This window comes from Barbus barbus (assembly GCF_936440315.1).
Source record: "Barbus barbus genome assembly, chromosome: 38".
Taxonomy (NCBI): domain Eukaryota; kingdom Metazoa; phylum Chordata; class Actinopteri; order Cypriniformes; family Cyprinidae; genus Barbus; species Barbus barbus.
The window spans coordinates 8,608,073-8,627,204 of NC_136716.1; the positions used below are offsets into that span (position 1 = coordinate 8,608,073).

The 19,132-nt window shown below is 38.4% G+C and overlaps 1 protein-coding gene across 1 annotated transcript in view; it reads left to right on the forward strand.

Annotated features, from left to right (window-relative positions):
• The window catches only part of kcnh4b (potassium voltage-gated channel, subfamily H (eag-related), member 4b), a 52,924-nt gene that overhangs the window by 13,046 nt on the left and 20,746 nt on the right, over window positions 1-19,132 (forward strand). Inside the window, exons 3-7 of the mRNA XM_079397313.1 lie at window positions 188-319; window positions 781-911; window positions 14,507-14,747; window positions 18,408-18,565; window positions 18,860-19,067. Coding sequence (XP_079253439.1) covers window positions 188-319; window positions 781-911; window positions 14,507-14,747; window positions 18,408-18,565; window positions 18,860-19,067 — 870 coding nt within the window. The remainder of the gene's footprint in view (window positions 1-187; window positions 320-780; window positions 912-14,506; window positions 14,748-18,407; window positions 18,566-18,859; window positions 19,068-19,132) is intronic.

A 19,132-nucleotide genomic window follows, 5' to 3' on the forward strand; every position in this document is an offset into this window, starting at 1 on the left:
TTTAGAAATCTGGTCAACTTAATAAATAGAGAAGCTGTAAGTTTAATTGCTTCAAAATCACCAGCCCACTGCTAATGTAGCTCTTCCATAGCGAAACTGTTTTATTGGTTGATAAGTTGCTATTTTTATGTAGTAAGTTTTTTTATGTCTTTGTAATTCTGCAACTCTATTTGGTGTGTTATCACAGGAAGTTCCTTCTGGTGTCTGTTGGACATCGTGCCCATTAAGAATGAGAAAGGGGAGATGGTGCTTTTTCTCTTTTCATTCAAGGATATCACAGAAACAAAAGATAAGAGCCACCACAGCAGCAGAACTGATGGTACTGTCAACACTGCAAACATTAGTTTCACTAATCTTTTTAAATATGGTAAAATAAATAGCCTGAAAATAATTTAGCATTGATTTTCAACATTTGATAAGAAATAGCATGTTTGGAGCCTAGAAGGCACATGCACTATAGAATAGAAATTCAGTGAGATAAAAATTTAGCCCTTAGCTTACTTTAAGAGACTGGAAGATGAGCTTCCAGAACAAAAGATGAAATCTTTTAGAAGCGAAACCATTTTAGTGTGAGAGCCAACATCACATGCCAAATGGTGTAAAAGGAAAGTGTAATCAACAGTCTTTGCAGGCTTTAGGAGTAGCATCTACAAAACATCTGCTAAAACACATGGACACTCTGGCGCAATCTTACATGTCTATGGCCTAAACATAGACCATTTTAAATTTTTATAATTTGTAAACTTTCAAGGCTGTAAATGTTATTTACATTTTGTGCAGATAATAAGCCATACAAAAGGACCACTGGGAACTCTCATTTCAGTAAAGCCAGAAGGAGGGGTCACACCATGTTTTACCAGCTAACCAGCCAGTTTACCCGTGACAGTAAAAATGATGTCAACTTAAGCCGGGTGAGTAAATGTATGAATTACGTACACAAACTATGAAAGTTCATTAAAACTCATTTTCTAGTAATCATTGCCATGGCAAATACTAGGGGTGTAAATTGGATGTTAAAATAATGGAAAAAAATAAAGTTGCACGAGATTATCTTTGATGACAGCTCACGACTAGCTTCTGCATTGAGAGGAGCAATGACAACAGTCTTTCCCATATTCCCATTAAGACGACAAAATTAGGTACAGTTGTTTACAAAAAAAAACATTTATACAGAATAAATATACAAAAAGTCTCACGCTTCGGCTGCCACAGTGCGTGAACAAGGAGACGAAGGAGCGCTGAGACATGGGAGATTCACATTCACCGTCTTTAATTGACAAGATAGCTAGGACCACACATGTAGAGCGGGGTGAAGACAATTCAAAGTTCTTAAAACTTATAAAATATTTGATGACAGCCGAGTGATTCAAACAAATTGTCTTGTAATGTTATGGATATATGAAAAGAAAATATATGTAGATCTTTTTCGATTTATAAATACATCACATCAGTAGACTGATGCATGAATCTATCCTTTGGTTATAGCGATGGTTGTTACAAGTGTTCTCTAGCCTTAATTTACTTGTGTGATGTCCAGACAACCTCATTTCTAATCAATTTGTTCTACTTGTCCATTCTTTTCTTTTTTCCCCCTGAAATAATCTGTGCAATTAGATGGCCTTTTAATATTTATTTTTATCGTGGGATTGTGAGTTACAACTACTGTAAAGCACAGGATCTATGCAGGATCCCATTTTACGGTGACCTTTTGACTCAGGAAATGTTCAAACAGTGTGAAAGGTGCAGGCCAGAAGTATAAAGTATGTCTAATCCTCCATGTCACATGGCCACTGCAGAACAGGAGGCCAGATTGGCAGGTCACATTTCCGATCGCTCCTGTAAACAGATGGTCATGTTTCAGCACAACTTCACTCTCAGCAGAGCCACCTGCCTTCGCTCCATCACACTCCAAATGAGAGAAAAATAGGCAAACAAGAGCATCACAAGCAGGGCTTAGCAATAAGTTTTGTTTTTTTCAGTTAATGTGTCCTACTCATATTTTTACTTGCTCCATCACAAAAAGAGATACATTTTTTTTCACCATGTTTGTGCCAGAAATTATGTAATTTTTTAATAAATCATAATTTTCTGTAATAGCTGGAAATTCTATAGCTAAAATGTTAAAGATGCTGTGCAGATGGGGGGGGGGGCATGGTTTTAGGATCTTATTGGGCTGTGACTTTCAGCATCTATTTGGGTGGATTATCATGTGGATTATCCTGTACCATGTGTGAAGCTTCGAGAATGAGGTTCAGCTTCTGAGGCCATGGTTATCTGCTGGAAAAGCTTGGATATCTGGGAGAGACTTGGAGTACAGCCACTGCTCCTCTGCATTGAAAGGAGCCAGTTGAGGTGGTCCAGGCATGTGGGTAGTATTCCCCCCGGACACCTACCTGTGGAGGTGTTCCAGGCACGTCCAACAGGGAAGAGACCTCGGGGCAGACCCAGGACATGCTGGAGGGATTATATCTCTCAACTGGCTTGGGAATGCCTTGGCATCCCACAGGATAACCTGGAGGAAGTGGCCAGGGAAAAGGACATATGGGTGTCCTTACTCAGCCTACTGCCAGTGATTGGATGGATGTTCTCAATGGGATCCATGTTCCAGTCCCATCTCACTCTCCCACACCTACCTTCTGGTCTACCGTGCTGTAAATAAAGACACTTTATTTTAAGGTGTCCTTGTTAACAGTGTAATTATACATTTAAGTACTGAGTAATATTAATTACTTGCAGGTAATTACGCATAATTTATTGTTATTATAATAGTACATGTAACGTGTAACAAGGACACCTTAAAATAAAGTGTTAGCAAAAAGCCCATTTAAAAATTATCAAATTCAGCCTTTCCTAGTGATTGGATCAAGCTTTTCAAGTCATTGTTGCAATTTTGACAAAGCGTAATACAGTATATGTCAGCTAGCTAGATGTTTAAAGCTTTAGTGTCAAGTCAATATTATTTGTATAGCGCTTTTAACAATGCAAATTGTCAAAGCAGCTTTACATCGGCTTGATATAAAGCTGGGTGGATTTATTTCAGCTTTACAGTATTTAGACGGGGAAATAGTTTGAAGTAGTATCATTCTCCTCTGGCCAGACAAAATCAGCAGTTTAAATCTAGGCTAAAGCAGAATCAGATTGTGCAAAGGACTTATCTGGTTCCTGTGGTCTTGTCCCAGTGGCCGTCTTGGAGACAGGGTCTTCACTGGGGATCAGTCTCTGGGGCTTATCTAGGTGTCCTGGCTGTAGAGGTCATCTCTAGGCGCTGATACAACTAAGATGGCGCCGCTGATGGCAGCTATTGTGCATTGCTCTTCAGTGTTTGTACTGTTTTTGTTTGTTTTTCTGTTTTTCAAATACGATCAGTTTTACCAGGGATGACCTGCTGAACATTCGACAGAACACACCACAAAATCTTTTACCGGATTTAGATTTTTTGGACGTTTTGCTGGACATTGTATTTGGCTTAGCCGTAGCTCTGGTCAAACGGTACAGGAGGCGCAGGCGGGGAAAGCGAGCCGGCGCGCTCGTGAAGGTTCGACAGCGCGGATTTCAAATGCCGTTGCCTAGCATCCATCTGGCGAATCTCCGCTCTCTATCCAACAAAACGGATGAACTCCTCCTGCTCTGCCGGACAAACAAGGATTTTTCTAACTCTGCTGCCCTGTGTTTCACGGAAACCTGGCTAAATGGCGACATACCAGACAGGGCGATTCATCTGCCTAATTTCACGCTGATCAGAGCAGATCGGGATGCAGAATCAACGGGGAAATCGCGGCAGCAGCGGGACGTGCTTTTACATCAATGAGAGGTGCTGTACAGATGTAACGGTGTTAAAAAAGATGTGCTGTTTAGATCTAGAAACGCTCTTCATTAACTGCAAGCCTTTCTACTCGTTGCGGGAGTTCTGCTCGTTCATTCTCGTGAGTGTCTACATTCCACCGCAAGGACACGTGAGCACAGCTTTACAGAAACTCGCTGATATAATCACAGAGAGTGAGCAACAACACCCGGACTCTGTTTTAATCATTCTCGGGGACTTTAATAAAGCAAATCTCTCCCGTGAACTGCCAAAATACAGACAGCACATCACATGTCCCACCAGAGACAGTAATATATTGGATCACTGTTACACAACAATAAAGGACGCATATCACTCGGTTCCACGAGCAGCTTTAGGACTCTCTGATCACTGTTTGATTCATCTTATTCCGACCTACAGGCAGAAACTTAAATCTGCAAAGCCTGTATTAAGATCTGTTAAAAGATGGACTAATGAAACAGAGCGGGATTTACAAGCGTGTTTCTCTCTCACTGATTGGTCTGTTTTTGAAGCCGCTGCCATCGATCTGGACGAGCTCACAGAGACTGTAACATCTTATATCAGTTTCTGTGAGGATATGTGCATTCCTAACAGGACTCATCTAACCTACAACAATGACAAACCATGGTTCACTGCAAAACTCAGACAGCTCTGTCAGGCCAAAGAAGATGCTTACAGAAAGGGGGATAAAGTCTTGTACAAACAGGCCAAATACACACTGGAAAAGGAGATCAGAGTGGCAAAGAGGAATTATTCTGACAAACTAAGGACAAAAATCTCTTCCAGTGATCCTGCTACAGTGTGGAAAGGTATGAAGGATATCACCAGTTACAAGACACCATCCCCCAGCACTCTGGAGAATCAACAACTGGCAGACGACTTGGAACAAGTTTTATTGTCGTTTTGAAAAATCACCCCACAACCGCCCTGAACACCTCTCCACACAACCATTAACACCTCCAGCAACCCTCCTCTCCCCCACACTTACAATTTAAATCAGCGAAGAAGATGTGTGCCAGGTCTTCAGAAAGAACAAAAGAAGGAAAGCACCAGGCCCAGACAGTGTGTCACCAGCCTGTCTGAAATCCTGTGCTGACCAGCTGGCCCCCATCTTCACACAGATCTTCAACAGTTCTGGAGCTGTGTGAAGTCCCCTCATGCTTCAAACGCTCCACCATCATCCCCGTCCCAAAGAAACCCAAATTACTGGACTTAATGACTACAGACCTGTGGCTGTAACGTCTGTAGCCATGAAATCATTTGAAAGACTGGTTTTGGCTTATCTGAAGGACATCACTGGTCCCTTACTGGACCCCCTGCAGTTTGCCTACAGAGCAAACAGGTCTGTGGATGATGCAGTCAACATGGGACTGCACTTCATCCTGAAGCATCTGGACAGACCAGGGACTTATGTGAGGATCCTGCTTGTGGACTTCAGCTCCGCTTTTAACACCTTCATCACGGAAACCCTTCAAAATAAACTAACCCAGCTCTCTGTCCCCACCTCTGTCTGTCAGTGGATAAACAGCTTAAACAGCTTCCTGACAGACAGACAGCAGTTAGTAAAGCTTGGTAAATTCACATCCAGCACTCGTACCATCAGCACTGGAGCTCCTCGGGGCTGCGTACTCTCCCCACTGCTCTTCTCCCTCTACACCAATGACTGCACCTCTAAAGACCCCTCTGTCAAGCTCCTGAAGTTTGCAGACGACACCACACTGATCGGCCTCATCCAGGACGGTGACAAGTCTGCTTACAGACAGGAGGTTAAGGAGCTGGCTGTCTGGTGCAGTCTTAACAACCTGGAGCTTAATACGCTCAAAACTGTGGAGATGATCATGGACTTCAGGAGAAACCCCCCTGCTCTACCCCCCACTCACCATCATGAACAGCACTGTGACTGCAGTGGAATCATTCAGATTCCTGGGCACCACCATCTCTCAGGACCTGAAGTGGGATACTCGCATAGACTCCATTGTCAGAAAGGCCCAGCAGAGGTTGTACTTTCTTCACCAGCTGAGGAAGTTCAACCTGCCACAGGAGCTGCTGAAACAGTTCTACTCCACCATCATTGAATCCATCCTCTGCACTTCAATAACTGTCTGGTTCAGCTCAGCTACCAAATCTGACCTCAGAAGACTACGGAGGGTAGTCCGTACTGCTGAGCGAATCATTGGTACAACCCTCCCCACTCTCCAAGAGCTGTACTTATCCAGAGTGAGCAAAAGGGCTGGTAAAATCACTCTGGACCCCTCACATCCAGCACACTCCCTCTTTGAACGGTTACTGTCTGGTCGATGCTACAGAGCTCTGAGCACCAGAACGACCAGACACAGGAACAGTTTCAGGAACTGAGTTTGACACCCCTAGGATAGGCCGATAAATCTCAAACTAGTTGTTTTTAATTAAAGGAATCAGTTATTTAGAATAATAAGACATTTGGGGTGTTACCAGGCAAATGAAATCAGTATCAATAAAATTCATCTTTGCAATACAGAGGAAACACAGAAGCTTCATCTGAAGTGGCATAGATGTATTTACACACTGTTTAATGCAGGACATGAATGCATTTAGCCTGCCGTTACAAATGCAGAAGTAATGTTTTGATAAATAAGACATAAAATGTTGAGTACTCGTTTAAAATTATAAAAAAAAAAATTAAGTGTGAAATTAAAACCGCCAGTAGGTGGCAGCAAGTCACTATTAATAAGTGAGTCATTGCGATTGAACCAAATCATTTAAATTGTTGATTAATTCAAGAACGTAACACGGCCATTGCTCAGAGATGCAAAACTGGCTGTGTTTGGAATAATTTTTGTCGAAATAGAGCAAAAACAGGCAATATGGTGTCTAAAGCGCAAGTCTCTTAATTAACTTCTTGTTTTTTGAATTGTTGTAAAAACTCTGTATGTGATCATGCTGATTTTTGGAGGAAAAAAACTGCACTCTTCGTGTGATATTGATTTACTATATGAAATTATATAAATATATACATTTTCTGCCCCTGTATCTTATATTCTAAATGCATTTTAACAGACTGAATCACGCAGTGAAAGAACACACTCTAAATGCGCGTGCGCACCAGTCTAATCTACTAGACTTCGCGGCACTCTGTAGGATAGTTTTGTTTGGTTTTTGGCAAAATACTGATAATGTCAAATCGCAAATCGTTAAAACAACAATTACGATAATATATATATATATATATATATATATTACGATATACAGGTCCTTTTCAAAAAATTAGCATATTGTGATAAAGTTCATTATTTTCTGTAATGTACTGATAACATTAGACTTTCATATATTTTAGATTCATTACAACACAACTGAAGTAGTTCAAGCCTTTTATTGTTTTAATATTGATGATTTTGGCATACAGCTCATGAAAACCCAAAATTCCTATCTCAAAAAATTTGCATATCATGAAAAGGTTCTCTAAACGAGCTATTAACCTAATCATCTGAATCAACTAATTAACTCTAAACACCTGCAAAAGATTCCTGAGGCTTTTAAAAACTCCCAGCCTGGTTCATTACTCAAAACCGCAATCATGGGTAAGACTGCCGACCTGACTGCTGTCCAGAAGGCCATCATTGACACCCTCAAGCAAGAGGGTAAGACACAGAAAGAAATTTCTGAACGAATAGGCTGTTCCCAGAGTGCTGTATCAAGGCACCTCAGTGGGAAGTCTGTGGGAAGGAAAAAGTGTGGCAGAAAACGCAGCACAACGAGAAGAGGTGACCGGACCCTGAGGAAGATTGTGGAGAAGGACCGATTCCAGACCTTGGGGGACCTGCGGAAGCAGTGGACTGAGTCTGGAGTAGAAACATCCAGAGCCACCGTGTACAGGCGTGTGCAGGAAATGGGCTACAGGTGCCGCATTCCCCAGGTCAAGCCACTTTTGAACCAGAAACAGCGGCAGAAGCGCCTGACCTGGGCTACAGAGAAGCAGCACTGGACTGTTGCTCAGTGGTCCAAAGTACTTTTTTCGGATGAAAGCAAATTTTGCATGTCATTCGGAAATCAAGGTGCCAGAGTCTGGAGGAAGACTGGGGAGAGGGAAATGCCAAAATGCCTGAAGTCCAGTGTCAAGTACCCACAGTCAGTGATGCTGGTGTTGGTCCACTGTGTTTTATCAAGGGCAGGGTCAATGCAGCTAGCTATCAGGAGATTTTGGAGCACTTCATGCTTCCATCTGCTGAAAAGCTTTATGGAGATGATTTCATTTTTCAGCACGACCTGGCACCTGCTCACAGTGCCAAAACCACTGGTAAATGGTTTACTGACCATGGTATTACTGTGCTCAATTGGCCTGCCAACTCTCCTGACCTGAACCCCATAGAGAATCTGTGGGATATTGTGAAGAGAAAGTTGAGAGACGCAAGACCCAACACTCTGGATGAGCTTAAGGCCGCTATCGAAGCATCCTGGGCCTCCATAACACCTCAGCAGTGCCACAGGCTGATTGCCTCCATGCCATGCCGCATTGAAGCAGTCATTTCTGCAAAAGGATTCCCGACCAAGTATTGAGTGCATAACTGAACATAATTATTTGAAGGTTGACTTTTTTTGTATTAAAAACACTTTTCTTTTATTGGTCGGATGAAATATGCTAATTTTTTGAGATAGGAATTTTGGGTTTTCATGAGCTGTATGCCAAAATCATCAATATTAAAACAATAAAAGGCTTGAACTACTTCAGTTGTGTTGTAATGAATCTAAAATATATGAAAGTCTAATGTTTATCAGTACATTACAGAAAATAATGAACTTTATCACAATATGCTAATTTTTTGAAAAGGACCTGTATATCGCACACCCTGCATCACTGTCTTTTTGGCTAATTTGAGCAAAAATTTTGCTGAACTGTCAAAGCTTCATTTTAACCACCAATGCAATGATGCAAGTATTTAGCTTACCTCTACATGCTTGTGAAGGGTTGATGTCGAGATTTTATAAGCTGCTAGTTTGGTCTCCCTAGGCAAACACAGCTTACACTGCATAATAGAGAGCATAAACATGGCCAGGGGTTCACTTCATTTCCTTCGAGTTCAACTTCAGCAGAATACGAGGGGTTTGGTTTTCAGCTCAGTCTGCACCACTAACACCTGTCTTGTCCTTCTGCATCTTTCTTGTGATTTTAGCGCCAGTTTGTTTTCATGCCCATTATTTACTGCAGTAGTTTCCAGGGAGCAAATTTTTTTTTTTTACTCCGTAATTAATGTGTTTTAAAATGTAGTGAAGTACAATACTTCAAACAAAATATACTTAAGTAAAAGTAAAATTACAGATTTTAAAAATTACTTTAAAAAGTAGAAGTTCAAAAAAAGCTACTCAATTACAGTAACGCGAGTAAATGTAATTCGTTACTTTCCACCTCTGCTAACTGATGACGAAGTGTGTGAAATGAAGTGTCATTGTCTGTGAGCTGCAGAAGCTAACCATCTGTACTAAAAATCTGTAAATATCTTCAACTAAGTAATTTTTGGCTCCTCCCATACCTATGTTTAAAACTTAATTTTGAATGCGTCTCCTCTAACCACTTGTTTTCCGATTTCGTCACACTTTACATCAGTTTCGCGGGAGCGCCAAGTGCAGCGCATGAATACTATTGAATGAACTAGACCGGGTAACACAGTTTACGAGCGAGCAACTGAAGAAGGGAGGACAGCTGTGATTTTTGGTGCTAATATCATTTAAATTGGAATTAGCTGACTAGTACTTTATCTGTTATGGAGCTACTCTTTTTATGTAGCTACTACGTGATGTGGCTAATCTCAGATTAAATTACATTAAAAATATTGAATTATAAATACACCTGAAGCAGTGTCCTAAACAACATTTTACTATATTAAAAGAATATTGTCAGAATCCCAGAACACAATATCTTCCTACACTGTAAAACTTTACTGTAAATTTACAGGCATTTTCTAACAGTATTATACTGTATTTTTATAAAACAGTAGCATTCTGTATATTTTACAGAATGTCTGTAAATATACAGAAGTTTTCTGTTTTCAGCCCGCTAAATTTGTAATACAGTACCATACTGTAAACGCATTGCATTGTGGGATATATTTATTTCGCGCTCAATTCAAATGTGATGTGATCTCCAAAGAAGAAGAAATGTGAACAGTGTATTACAGGCAAACTAGATTAGTCAGCGGGAATTAATTGAACAAAATAATTATTCGCGTTATTAAGATAAGCCAGTGGTTTGTGAATCTGTGCGTAGATAAGCTTTGTGAGCTTCGTTTCGCGTTTCAAGCGTTAGTGCCTGTGACGCAGCAAACAATGGACGACGCTGCCTGAGCAGAAGCGGAGATAATTTGTCATCTGAATCATCTAACCTGTGCCTGAGATGATGCTAATCGACTGGAGCATGAGAAGATGGATTAATGTTCGACTAAGTATCGATACGGTAAGCTTGTCTTTTTTTCATTCACATTTCTACATTGTTTCCACGCATGGTTTGATTTTGGGAACGTTAAACTTAACTTAAATCCCGAGTTAGCAATTCACTTGGGTAAAATTGGTTTTATATTCGCACATTCACAACATTCACATATTTCCGCGTTCAATAACTTTCTAATTATTTGTGCAATAAAGTTATTTTTGCGGACTAAGCCAGAGCGCGCGCACACACGTCACACACCGGATGCGTGCGCGCACTCAGATCACTTGGACATGGTTGTGTACAAGAGGTAAAAAACTGTATAAATACTGTTCATTTTCTCACACAAACCGCTCGTTTCGTGTCTTAGGCCATCAATGTGTAGTTACGATGGGGAATTGTTTAATTTGGATTTCTCTGTGCATTTTCTTTTTCCCTCTTATAGAGACAGTGACCTATACCTGCCATTAAATGACTGACAAGCTAGAACGATTTGACCTAAACATATCAAAATTGGATCTACTGAAGAAAAAAAGACACCTACATCTTGGATGCCCTTGGGGTAAGCTGATAGATACCAAATTTTAATTTCAAAGTGAACTATCCCTTTTAAGATGTTTATGCACACCTTCCTTTAATCCAACTATCAAAAACAACTTAAATAGCAAATAAGACACACATTCACATGACCTGCTTCTGATTATTATTTTTTTATTATTATTATTTTTCAGGCTGAACAATCTGATGAAGATCCGGTGCTAATGTAAGTGCTTCCCATTTGTAGTCCATGTTAAAAAATGTCAGTTCTATGATCGTGCTTTTTAATGTGTTATAATTTTGCCAGCACATGTAAATCCATAGTCATGTTCCTAATGCTTATTTCAAAAGTAGTATTCCTGATTGCTTCCATGTCTTCCATGGTCCTACAGCTGCTCCCACACTTGCAGAAATTAGATGGTCTTACCCTTCAAGCAGATGTAAGTAGAGATTACTTAAAGCATGTTGCAAATAAATGTGATTTGTTATGTCTTGGTTCTGTTAGTGATGGTTGTGCTGTCTTCTTAAAAATTGTTTCAGGTATTCACCACTCAATCTGATGTCCAGCAGTGTCTACATTTGCCAGAGAACACAACCTATAATTCTTGGTAAGTAAACAGTAAAGGTTTAGTACACCCTAAAATGAACATTAAGTCATCATTAACGCTATGGAAGCATATGGGTAGCAAAATTCAGTTAGTAATATGCAAAATGGCAATGCATTTCTGTATTTTAATTGACATTTTACCCTAAATATGTGCAAAGTTTAGTGCAAAATGAAAATTCAGTTATATAATTTACATATGATATTTTCTACAATTGTGCATCCTGTTGCCAAGCCCAGCCTTGATGTAGCCTAAAGATTGACAGGTCGGGGGTGTGTTGCATTTTCAAATAAATTTCGAATGCATTTTCAAATCCACATTGACTTTATATTCATCATGAGGTATTAAATGAAAATGCAATTGAAACGTCTTATATATAAGTGTCAATGCATTTAAGAAAAATAAAAGATATTTTAAATTACAATTTTTCTACCTTTTTACTGCACCTTTGGATCAGAATGCATTCTGAAATTACAATTATCATGTGGTATTATGATGTAAAAACAGTTTTTGCTTGGACATGTTAAACATCTAATCAATTTGGGTAATACATTTTAATTTCCATTTTGCAACTTATAAAGCATTAAAATATGTTTTTAATTTGTGTATTAAAACTAGTGTAGGAAATGGCAAATGTAAATTTTATAATTTAAATAAAATTTATGTGATATACAATAAAATACATATGTGCACTAAATATTGCACATATGTATAAGAAAATGTAAATTGAAATATATCACCATTTTACGTATTGCATTTCAATTGAATTTTGCTACCCATATGCTTCCATGCACCCTGGTGTTGTTCTAATGCCCTATGACCTTCTTTGTTTTTTGGACCACTAAAGGAGAATAATACAAAATAAATAAAAAAAAGCCTGCTCACGCTTGTCCATATAATGGCAGTGATAGTGACCAGCATCAAGATACAATAGTATCACAGAATGTTCACATGCAACATGTCATGTATTCTAAGTGTTCTGAGGGAATGCAATATTGTTTAATGAAAATCCTGACACTGACATTGGTCTTTTGTGCTCGACTGTGCATTCATGAGATACTATTATTATGCAGTTCACAGCTATAGTTGTGAACCCTGTAAATGGGATTTCCCTGCACATATTTCAGATTTAGTTTAATAGTTATGTTGAGTTGAACTATGTATAGACAACTAAACAGAACTGCAATGGAACCCACAATAGTTTATTTGAAGTATTTTCTTTCTTTTTTTATTTTCAGGTCAATCTCTAAGCAACCAGCGGTAAATGTTGAGCAGCCCAACTTTGTCTCTGGCCTTGCAGTGCTGTTTGTATTATTGTATGATTTCAACCTCCAGTATCAGGAAGAGGTGGCATGCACCCTTGCGACTGAGGTTAGCATATTTGCCATTGATATATATATGATAGAGTGAATTGTCACTAACTTGTTTTGACAGTATTTGTAAAGTACTTAAGTATATTTTAACAAATATTTTATACAGTTGATTAAAGAGCTGAATGACATATTGCATATTTAACATTATCATGTAGTCATGTAATCACATCGTAAGTGTTGCAATTCTCTGTGCTGTCTCAAAGAACTCACTTCTGTGAGATGCTGTGTGTGTATGTGTGTATTAGATATATATATTAGACATATACATAATGTTCACTTTTTTTCTTTTCTGTCTTTTAGATGCTTTCTCGACATCAGCCCTGCATGTGCATCAAAAACCAAGAAAGGAAAAGTGACTTACAAGAAGACTGGACATGTTGTGTAAAAAAAGAACAGTACTGTAAACCCACAGGTTTCCTCTCTTCTGAAAGACTTATAAAAAATATATTTCTGAAAAACCTTTCCATTCTTTAAAAGTAAATAAGATTACTGTATTTTGAATTACTTGCTAATTGTTAATTGCATTTTACATGTAAACTACAGCTGGCATTTCAGCCAGTAAATTCATATAAGGCAATTGCCTGGTCTTTTCTTCAAAATAAATAAAATGTTTTAAAACTCAGAAAATATTATTTTCTCTATTTTTTTGTGAATACTGTTATGAAAAAGTATATTTTTAATTTTGTAAATCCAAGAGTACTGAAATAAAAGCAGGATTTACAGTATTCCCTGTAAAGAGCACAGTGTAATACTGTAAAAAAAAGTTATATAACAGTATAATACTGTATTTCGTAAATACAGTACAGAACTGTAAATGTTGTGTACAGTAGTAGTACTGTAAAAATACAGTATGTGGCTGGCAACCCAGCTGCCAGTATTATACTGTAAATTTACAACGAAAAGTTTTACAGTGTAGAGACTATTTAAAGGCATGAGGTTCCGATGTGTGTTCAGTGACATCATGAGTCTATTCTTTAATCTTAATGAAGAGTGTGGCGGATGAGTGCATGGAGGATTAGAAACCACTTGATTTGCTGCCTCAAACTAATCATGACCAAAAACCATGAGCTTGACCCTTGCCCTGACCTCTGTGATGTAAAAGTTAAATTAAAGAAACACCAAGATTTATCATCTGTCATGCAATGTCCTTGCAGATAAAGAGGAAATTTAGTTTCCTGTTATATTCTGAATAATAACAGATTATTCTGTCAGTTCTGCTTCAATATTCCTTTCAGTGAATATTACTTACTGTTGAAACTTTACTAAAACAGTGTGTCCCTAAATCATTTTTGTGACTTTTCATTTAGGGCAGAACTTGACTTTATTTATCAGGAATTTATTGGGCTGTCAAATTGACTTTATATGACTCTTGGGAGTGTTTGTAAAATATGAAGAGAGAGTATGATATTTGGGACGAGAGTTGTGACAATTATAAGGGCTCTGGTCAGTTTTTTTTTTTTTTTTTTTTTTTTTAAGAACATTTATGCTTTGCCATCACAGGAATAAATTTAATTTTAAATTATATGCACACTTAATGAGTCGTAACGAGTCAGTATTTAAGAAGAGGAAACGCATGTGAGGTTACTGTTATAAGTCGCTTTGGATAAAAGTGTCTGCTAAATGACTAAATAAATTAAAAATATATATATTTTCCTCATGAGAAACATATGAGAATCATATCTTCTTGCTACCTTGAAGAAGTTGAGATATTAAAAGATTAATCTCTCAATTTCTTTGCTCTCATTCCTTAATCTGTGCCTCTCTCCCTCAGGACATGTTTGAAAAACCATCCCTGCCTGAGTACAAAGTGGCAGCAGTCCAGAAGTCTCGATTCATCCTGCTGCATTATAGTGTGTCCAAGGCATTGTGGGACTGGATGATTCTACTGGCTACATTCTATGTTGCTGTGACTGTGCCGTACAATGTGTGTTTCACAGCGTACAGCGATGTGGAGACTGCAGGCAGGAGCACGATAGTTAGCGACATCGCAGTTGAAATGCTCTTTATTCTGGGTGAGTCTACTCACAGGAAGAACCTTCAAGTGACCTTGAAGATTTACACACAAACACATAACTTCAGTTACCACCTGTGATATATACAGGTCCTTCTCAAAAAATTAGCATATTGTGATAAAGTTCATTATTTTCTGTAATGTACTGATAAACATTAGACTTTCATATATTTTAGATTCATTACACACAACTGAAGTAGTTCAAGCCTTTTATTGTTTTAATATTGATGATTTTGGCATACAGCTCATGAAAACCCAAAATTCCTATCTCAAAAAAATTAGCATATTTCATCCGACCAATAAAAGAAAAGTGTTTTTAATACAAAAAAAAGTCAACCTTCAAATAATTATGTTCAGTTATGCACTCAATACTTGGTCGGGAATCCTTTTGCAGAAATGACTGCTTCAATGCGGCGTGGCATGGAGGCAATCAGCCTGTGGCACTGCTGAGGTGTTATGGAGGCCCAGGATGCTTCGATAGCGGCCTTAAGCTCATCCAGAGTGTTGGGTCTTGCGTCTCTCAACTTTCTCTTCACAATATCCCACAGATTCTCTATGGGGTTCAGGTCAGGAGAGTTGGCAGGCCAATTGAGCACAGTAATACCATGGTCAGTAAACCATTTACCAGTGGTTTTGGCACTGTGAGCAGGTGCCAGGTCGTGCTGAAAAATGAAATCTTCATCTCCATAAAGCTTTTCAGCAGATGGAAGCATGAAGTGCTCCAAAATCTCCTGATAGCTAGCTGCATTGACCCTGCCCTTGATAAAACACAGTGGACCAACACCAGCATCACTGACTGTGGGTACTTGACACTGGACTTCAGGCATTTTGGCATTTCCCTCTCCCCAGTCTTCCTCCAGACTCTGGCACCTTGATTTCCGAATGACATGCAAAATTTGCTTTCATCCGAAAAAAGTACTTTGGACCACTGAGCAACAGTCCAGTGCTGCTTCTCTGTAGCCCAGGTCAGGCGCTTCTGCTGCTGTTTCTGGTTCAAAAGTGGCTTGACCTGGGGAATGCGGCACCTGTAGCCCATTTCCTGCACACGCCTGTACACGGTGGCTCTGGATGTTTCTACTCCAGACTCAGTCCACTGCTTCCGCAGGTCCCCCAAGGTCTGGAATCGGTCCTTCTCCACAATCTTCCTCAGGGTCCGGTCACCTCTTCTCGTTGTGTTGCGTTTTCTGCCACACTTTTTCCTTCCCACAGACTTCCCACTGAGGTGCCTTGATACAGCACTCTGGGAACAGCCTATTCGTTCAGAAATTTCTTTCTGTGTCTTACCCTCTTGCTTGAGGGTGTCAATGATGGCCTTCTGGACAGCAGTCAGGTCGGCAGTCTTACCCATGATTGCGGTTTTGAGTAATGAACCAGGCTGGGAGTTTTTAAAAGCCTCATGAATCTTTTGCAGGTGTTTAGAGTTAATTAGTTGATTCAGATGATTAGGTTAATAGCTCGTTTAGAGAACCTTTTCATGATATGCTAATTTTTTTAGATAGGAATTTTGGGTTTTCATGAACTGTATGCCAAAATCATCAATATTAAAACAATAAAAGGCTTGAACTACTTCAGTTGTGTGTAATGAATCTAAAATATATGAAAGTCTAATGTTTATCAGTACATTACAGAAAATAATGAACTTTATCACAATATGCAAATTTTTTGAGAAGGACCTGTATAAGTATACAGTCGTGGTCAAAATTATTGGCACCCTTGGTAAATATGATCAAAGAAGGCTCTGAAATAAACCTGCATTATTAATCCTTTTGATCTTTTATTTTAAAAAATCACAAAAATCTAACCTTTCATTGAACTATAACATTTGAAAATGGGGGAAAATCTCATTATGAAATGTTTTTCTGAAATACAAGTTGGACACAATTATTGGTACCCCTAGAAATTCTTATGAGTAAAATATGAATGGAAAAGTATATTCCCATTCATATTTACAATTTTGAGCACTCCAGGGGGCTTATGAACATGAAATTATCCAGCCATGGCTTCCTGTTTCACAGAAATATAAATAGGAGGGAAAACAAAGTCCAAATTCCCTTAATCATCCATCACAATGAGAAAAAACAAATAATATATTTCTGATGTGCAACAAAATATAATTGAGCTTCACAAATTAGTGAAGTGGCTTTAAGAAAAGAGCTATAGCAGTGAAAATTCCCATTTCCACCATCAGGGCAATAATTAAGGATTTCCAATCAACAGAAAATGTCTTGAATCTGCCTGGAAGAGGACATGTGTCTATATCATCCTAATGCATGGTGATATCATCACCACATGTTTTTCGGGAGGGTTTCAAGAAATATTCTCCTACCTCATCCAAAAACAATCTCCAGCATTTTCAGTTGCCAGACACGACTAGAACTTCAAATGGGACTGGCTTCTATGGTCAGATGAAACTAAAAATATATTTTTTAGCAGCAAACACTCAAGATGGGTTTGGTGCACACAGGGATAAAAAGTGCCCCATGTGTACAATGAAATATACTGCGGTATTTTTAATGTTGTTTGCCTATATTTCTGTTGGAGGTCCTGGACATCTTGTTTAGACACATGGCATCATGGATTCTATCAAATACCAACAGATAAAAAATCAACAAGTGACTGCCCTAGTAAAAAATTTATATATTTAAAATACATTTATTTCATACTAAGTATAGTTAAAATCTATTAACGTATTTACTGACAGATATCTCGAAACTTACTGATATAAAAATTACAATTAAACCTTTTTTAGGCACTACTTGAGAACAATGCACATTGCTTAATATTAAGTCTAAAATGTGTTTTAATGTCACTTTTGATGAGAATTGTATAATATCAGTCTTTGAATGCAAAATACTTAAAGGGTACCTGAAGTGTACTTGAAATAGTTTCACTTTAGCACAATCAAATATACTAAGCATATCTTTAATCGTACTTCAGCACTACTTCCGCACAATTAAAGTGCACTAAGTCTGCTAAATTGGAACAACTAATTTTAAGTATACCAGTTTAGTATACTGAAAGTTCAATTGCAGGGTATTTTATAAAGTACATAAATATGAAAATGTATGTGTAGTATACTTAGCATAAAATAAATGTATCTCAAATACATTTAAGAGTATTTATTTTTCAACAACACAACACAAAAATGGATCACTGGGCATTCCAGTCCTCTGACCTGAACCCCGTAGAAAATGAGTGAGGTGAACTGAAGAGAAGAAGCACCGTTATGGAGCTGTGAATCTGAAGGATCTGGAGAGATTCTGGATGAAGGAATGGTCTCTGATCTCTTGTCAGGTGTTCTCTAACCTCATCAGGCATTACAGGAGAAAATTTAGAGCTGTTAAACTGGCAAATGGAGGTTTCAAAAAGTATTGAATAAAAGGGTGCTGATAATTGTGGCCAATGTGTATTAGAGAAAAACATTTAATTCATAATGATATTTCCCCCCATTTTAAATTCTTATAATCCAATGAAATTAGATTTTTGTGAATTTTTAAAATAAAAAGATAATTAATAATAATTAATCATTTTCACAGCCTTTTTTTGATCATATTTACCAAGGGTGCCGATATTTTTGGCCATGACTGTATATACACTTCGAAAAGAGACTCCAAAAATGAGGCTTTCCAAGAAAATGTCATTGATCTACCTTCTCTTTCAGACATCATCCTTAACTTTCGCACCACTTACGTGAGTCAATCAGGACAGGTGGTGTACGAGCCTCGCTCCATCTGTCTACATTACGCTACCACGTGGTTCTTTGTGGATCTGGTGGCCGCGCTGCCCTTTGACCTGCTCTATGCATTTAACATTACTGTTGTAAGTTCACATGTGTGAATGTAGAAACCATTTTTCCAATAATATATCTTATTTAAAAATAGTAGAATTGGGAGGGTATGATGGTTCAAAAGAAATCTCCAGAGGTCATTTACAAAAAAGTTGTGTAATGATACCATTATCTACATACAGTATATATGCCATGGTACAGAATGGTTGCCATGTTTTTAGTTTAGTTTTAGGGTTTTTTTTATTGGAGAATTAAAGTAAATTATGTGATTACAAGGTATTATTATTTACATAGGCTATTGACACACACGTTTGTGCTTGTTCAAGACATCTCTAGTGCACCTGCTGAAAACTGTGCGATTGTTGCGTCTGTTAAGACTGCTGCAGAAGTTGGACAGATACTCGCAGTACAGCGCCATGGTACTAACGCTGCTCATGTCGATGTTTGCTCTGCTGGCTCACTGGATGGCCTGCATCTGGTACATCATCGGGCGCAAAGAGATGGAGACCAATGCCAATAGAGCCTGGGACATTGGTGAGATATTCTCACATTCTGATAAGTCAAATAAATCTTTAAAAGAGCTGCTTTCTTATCAAGTT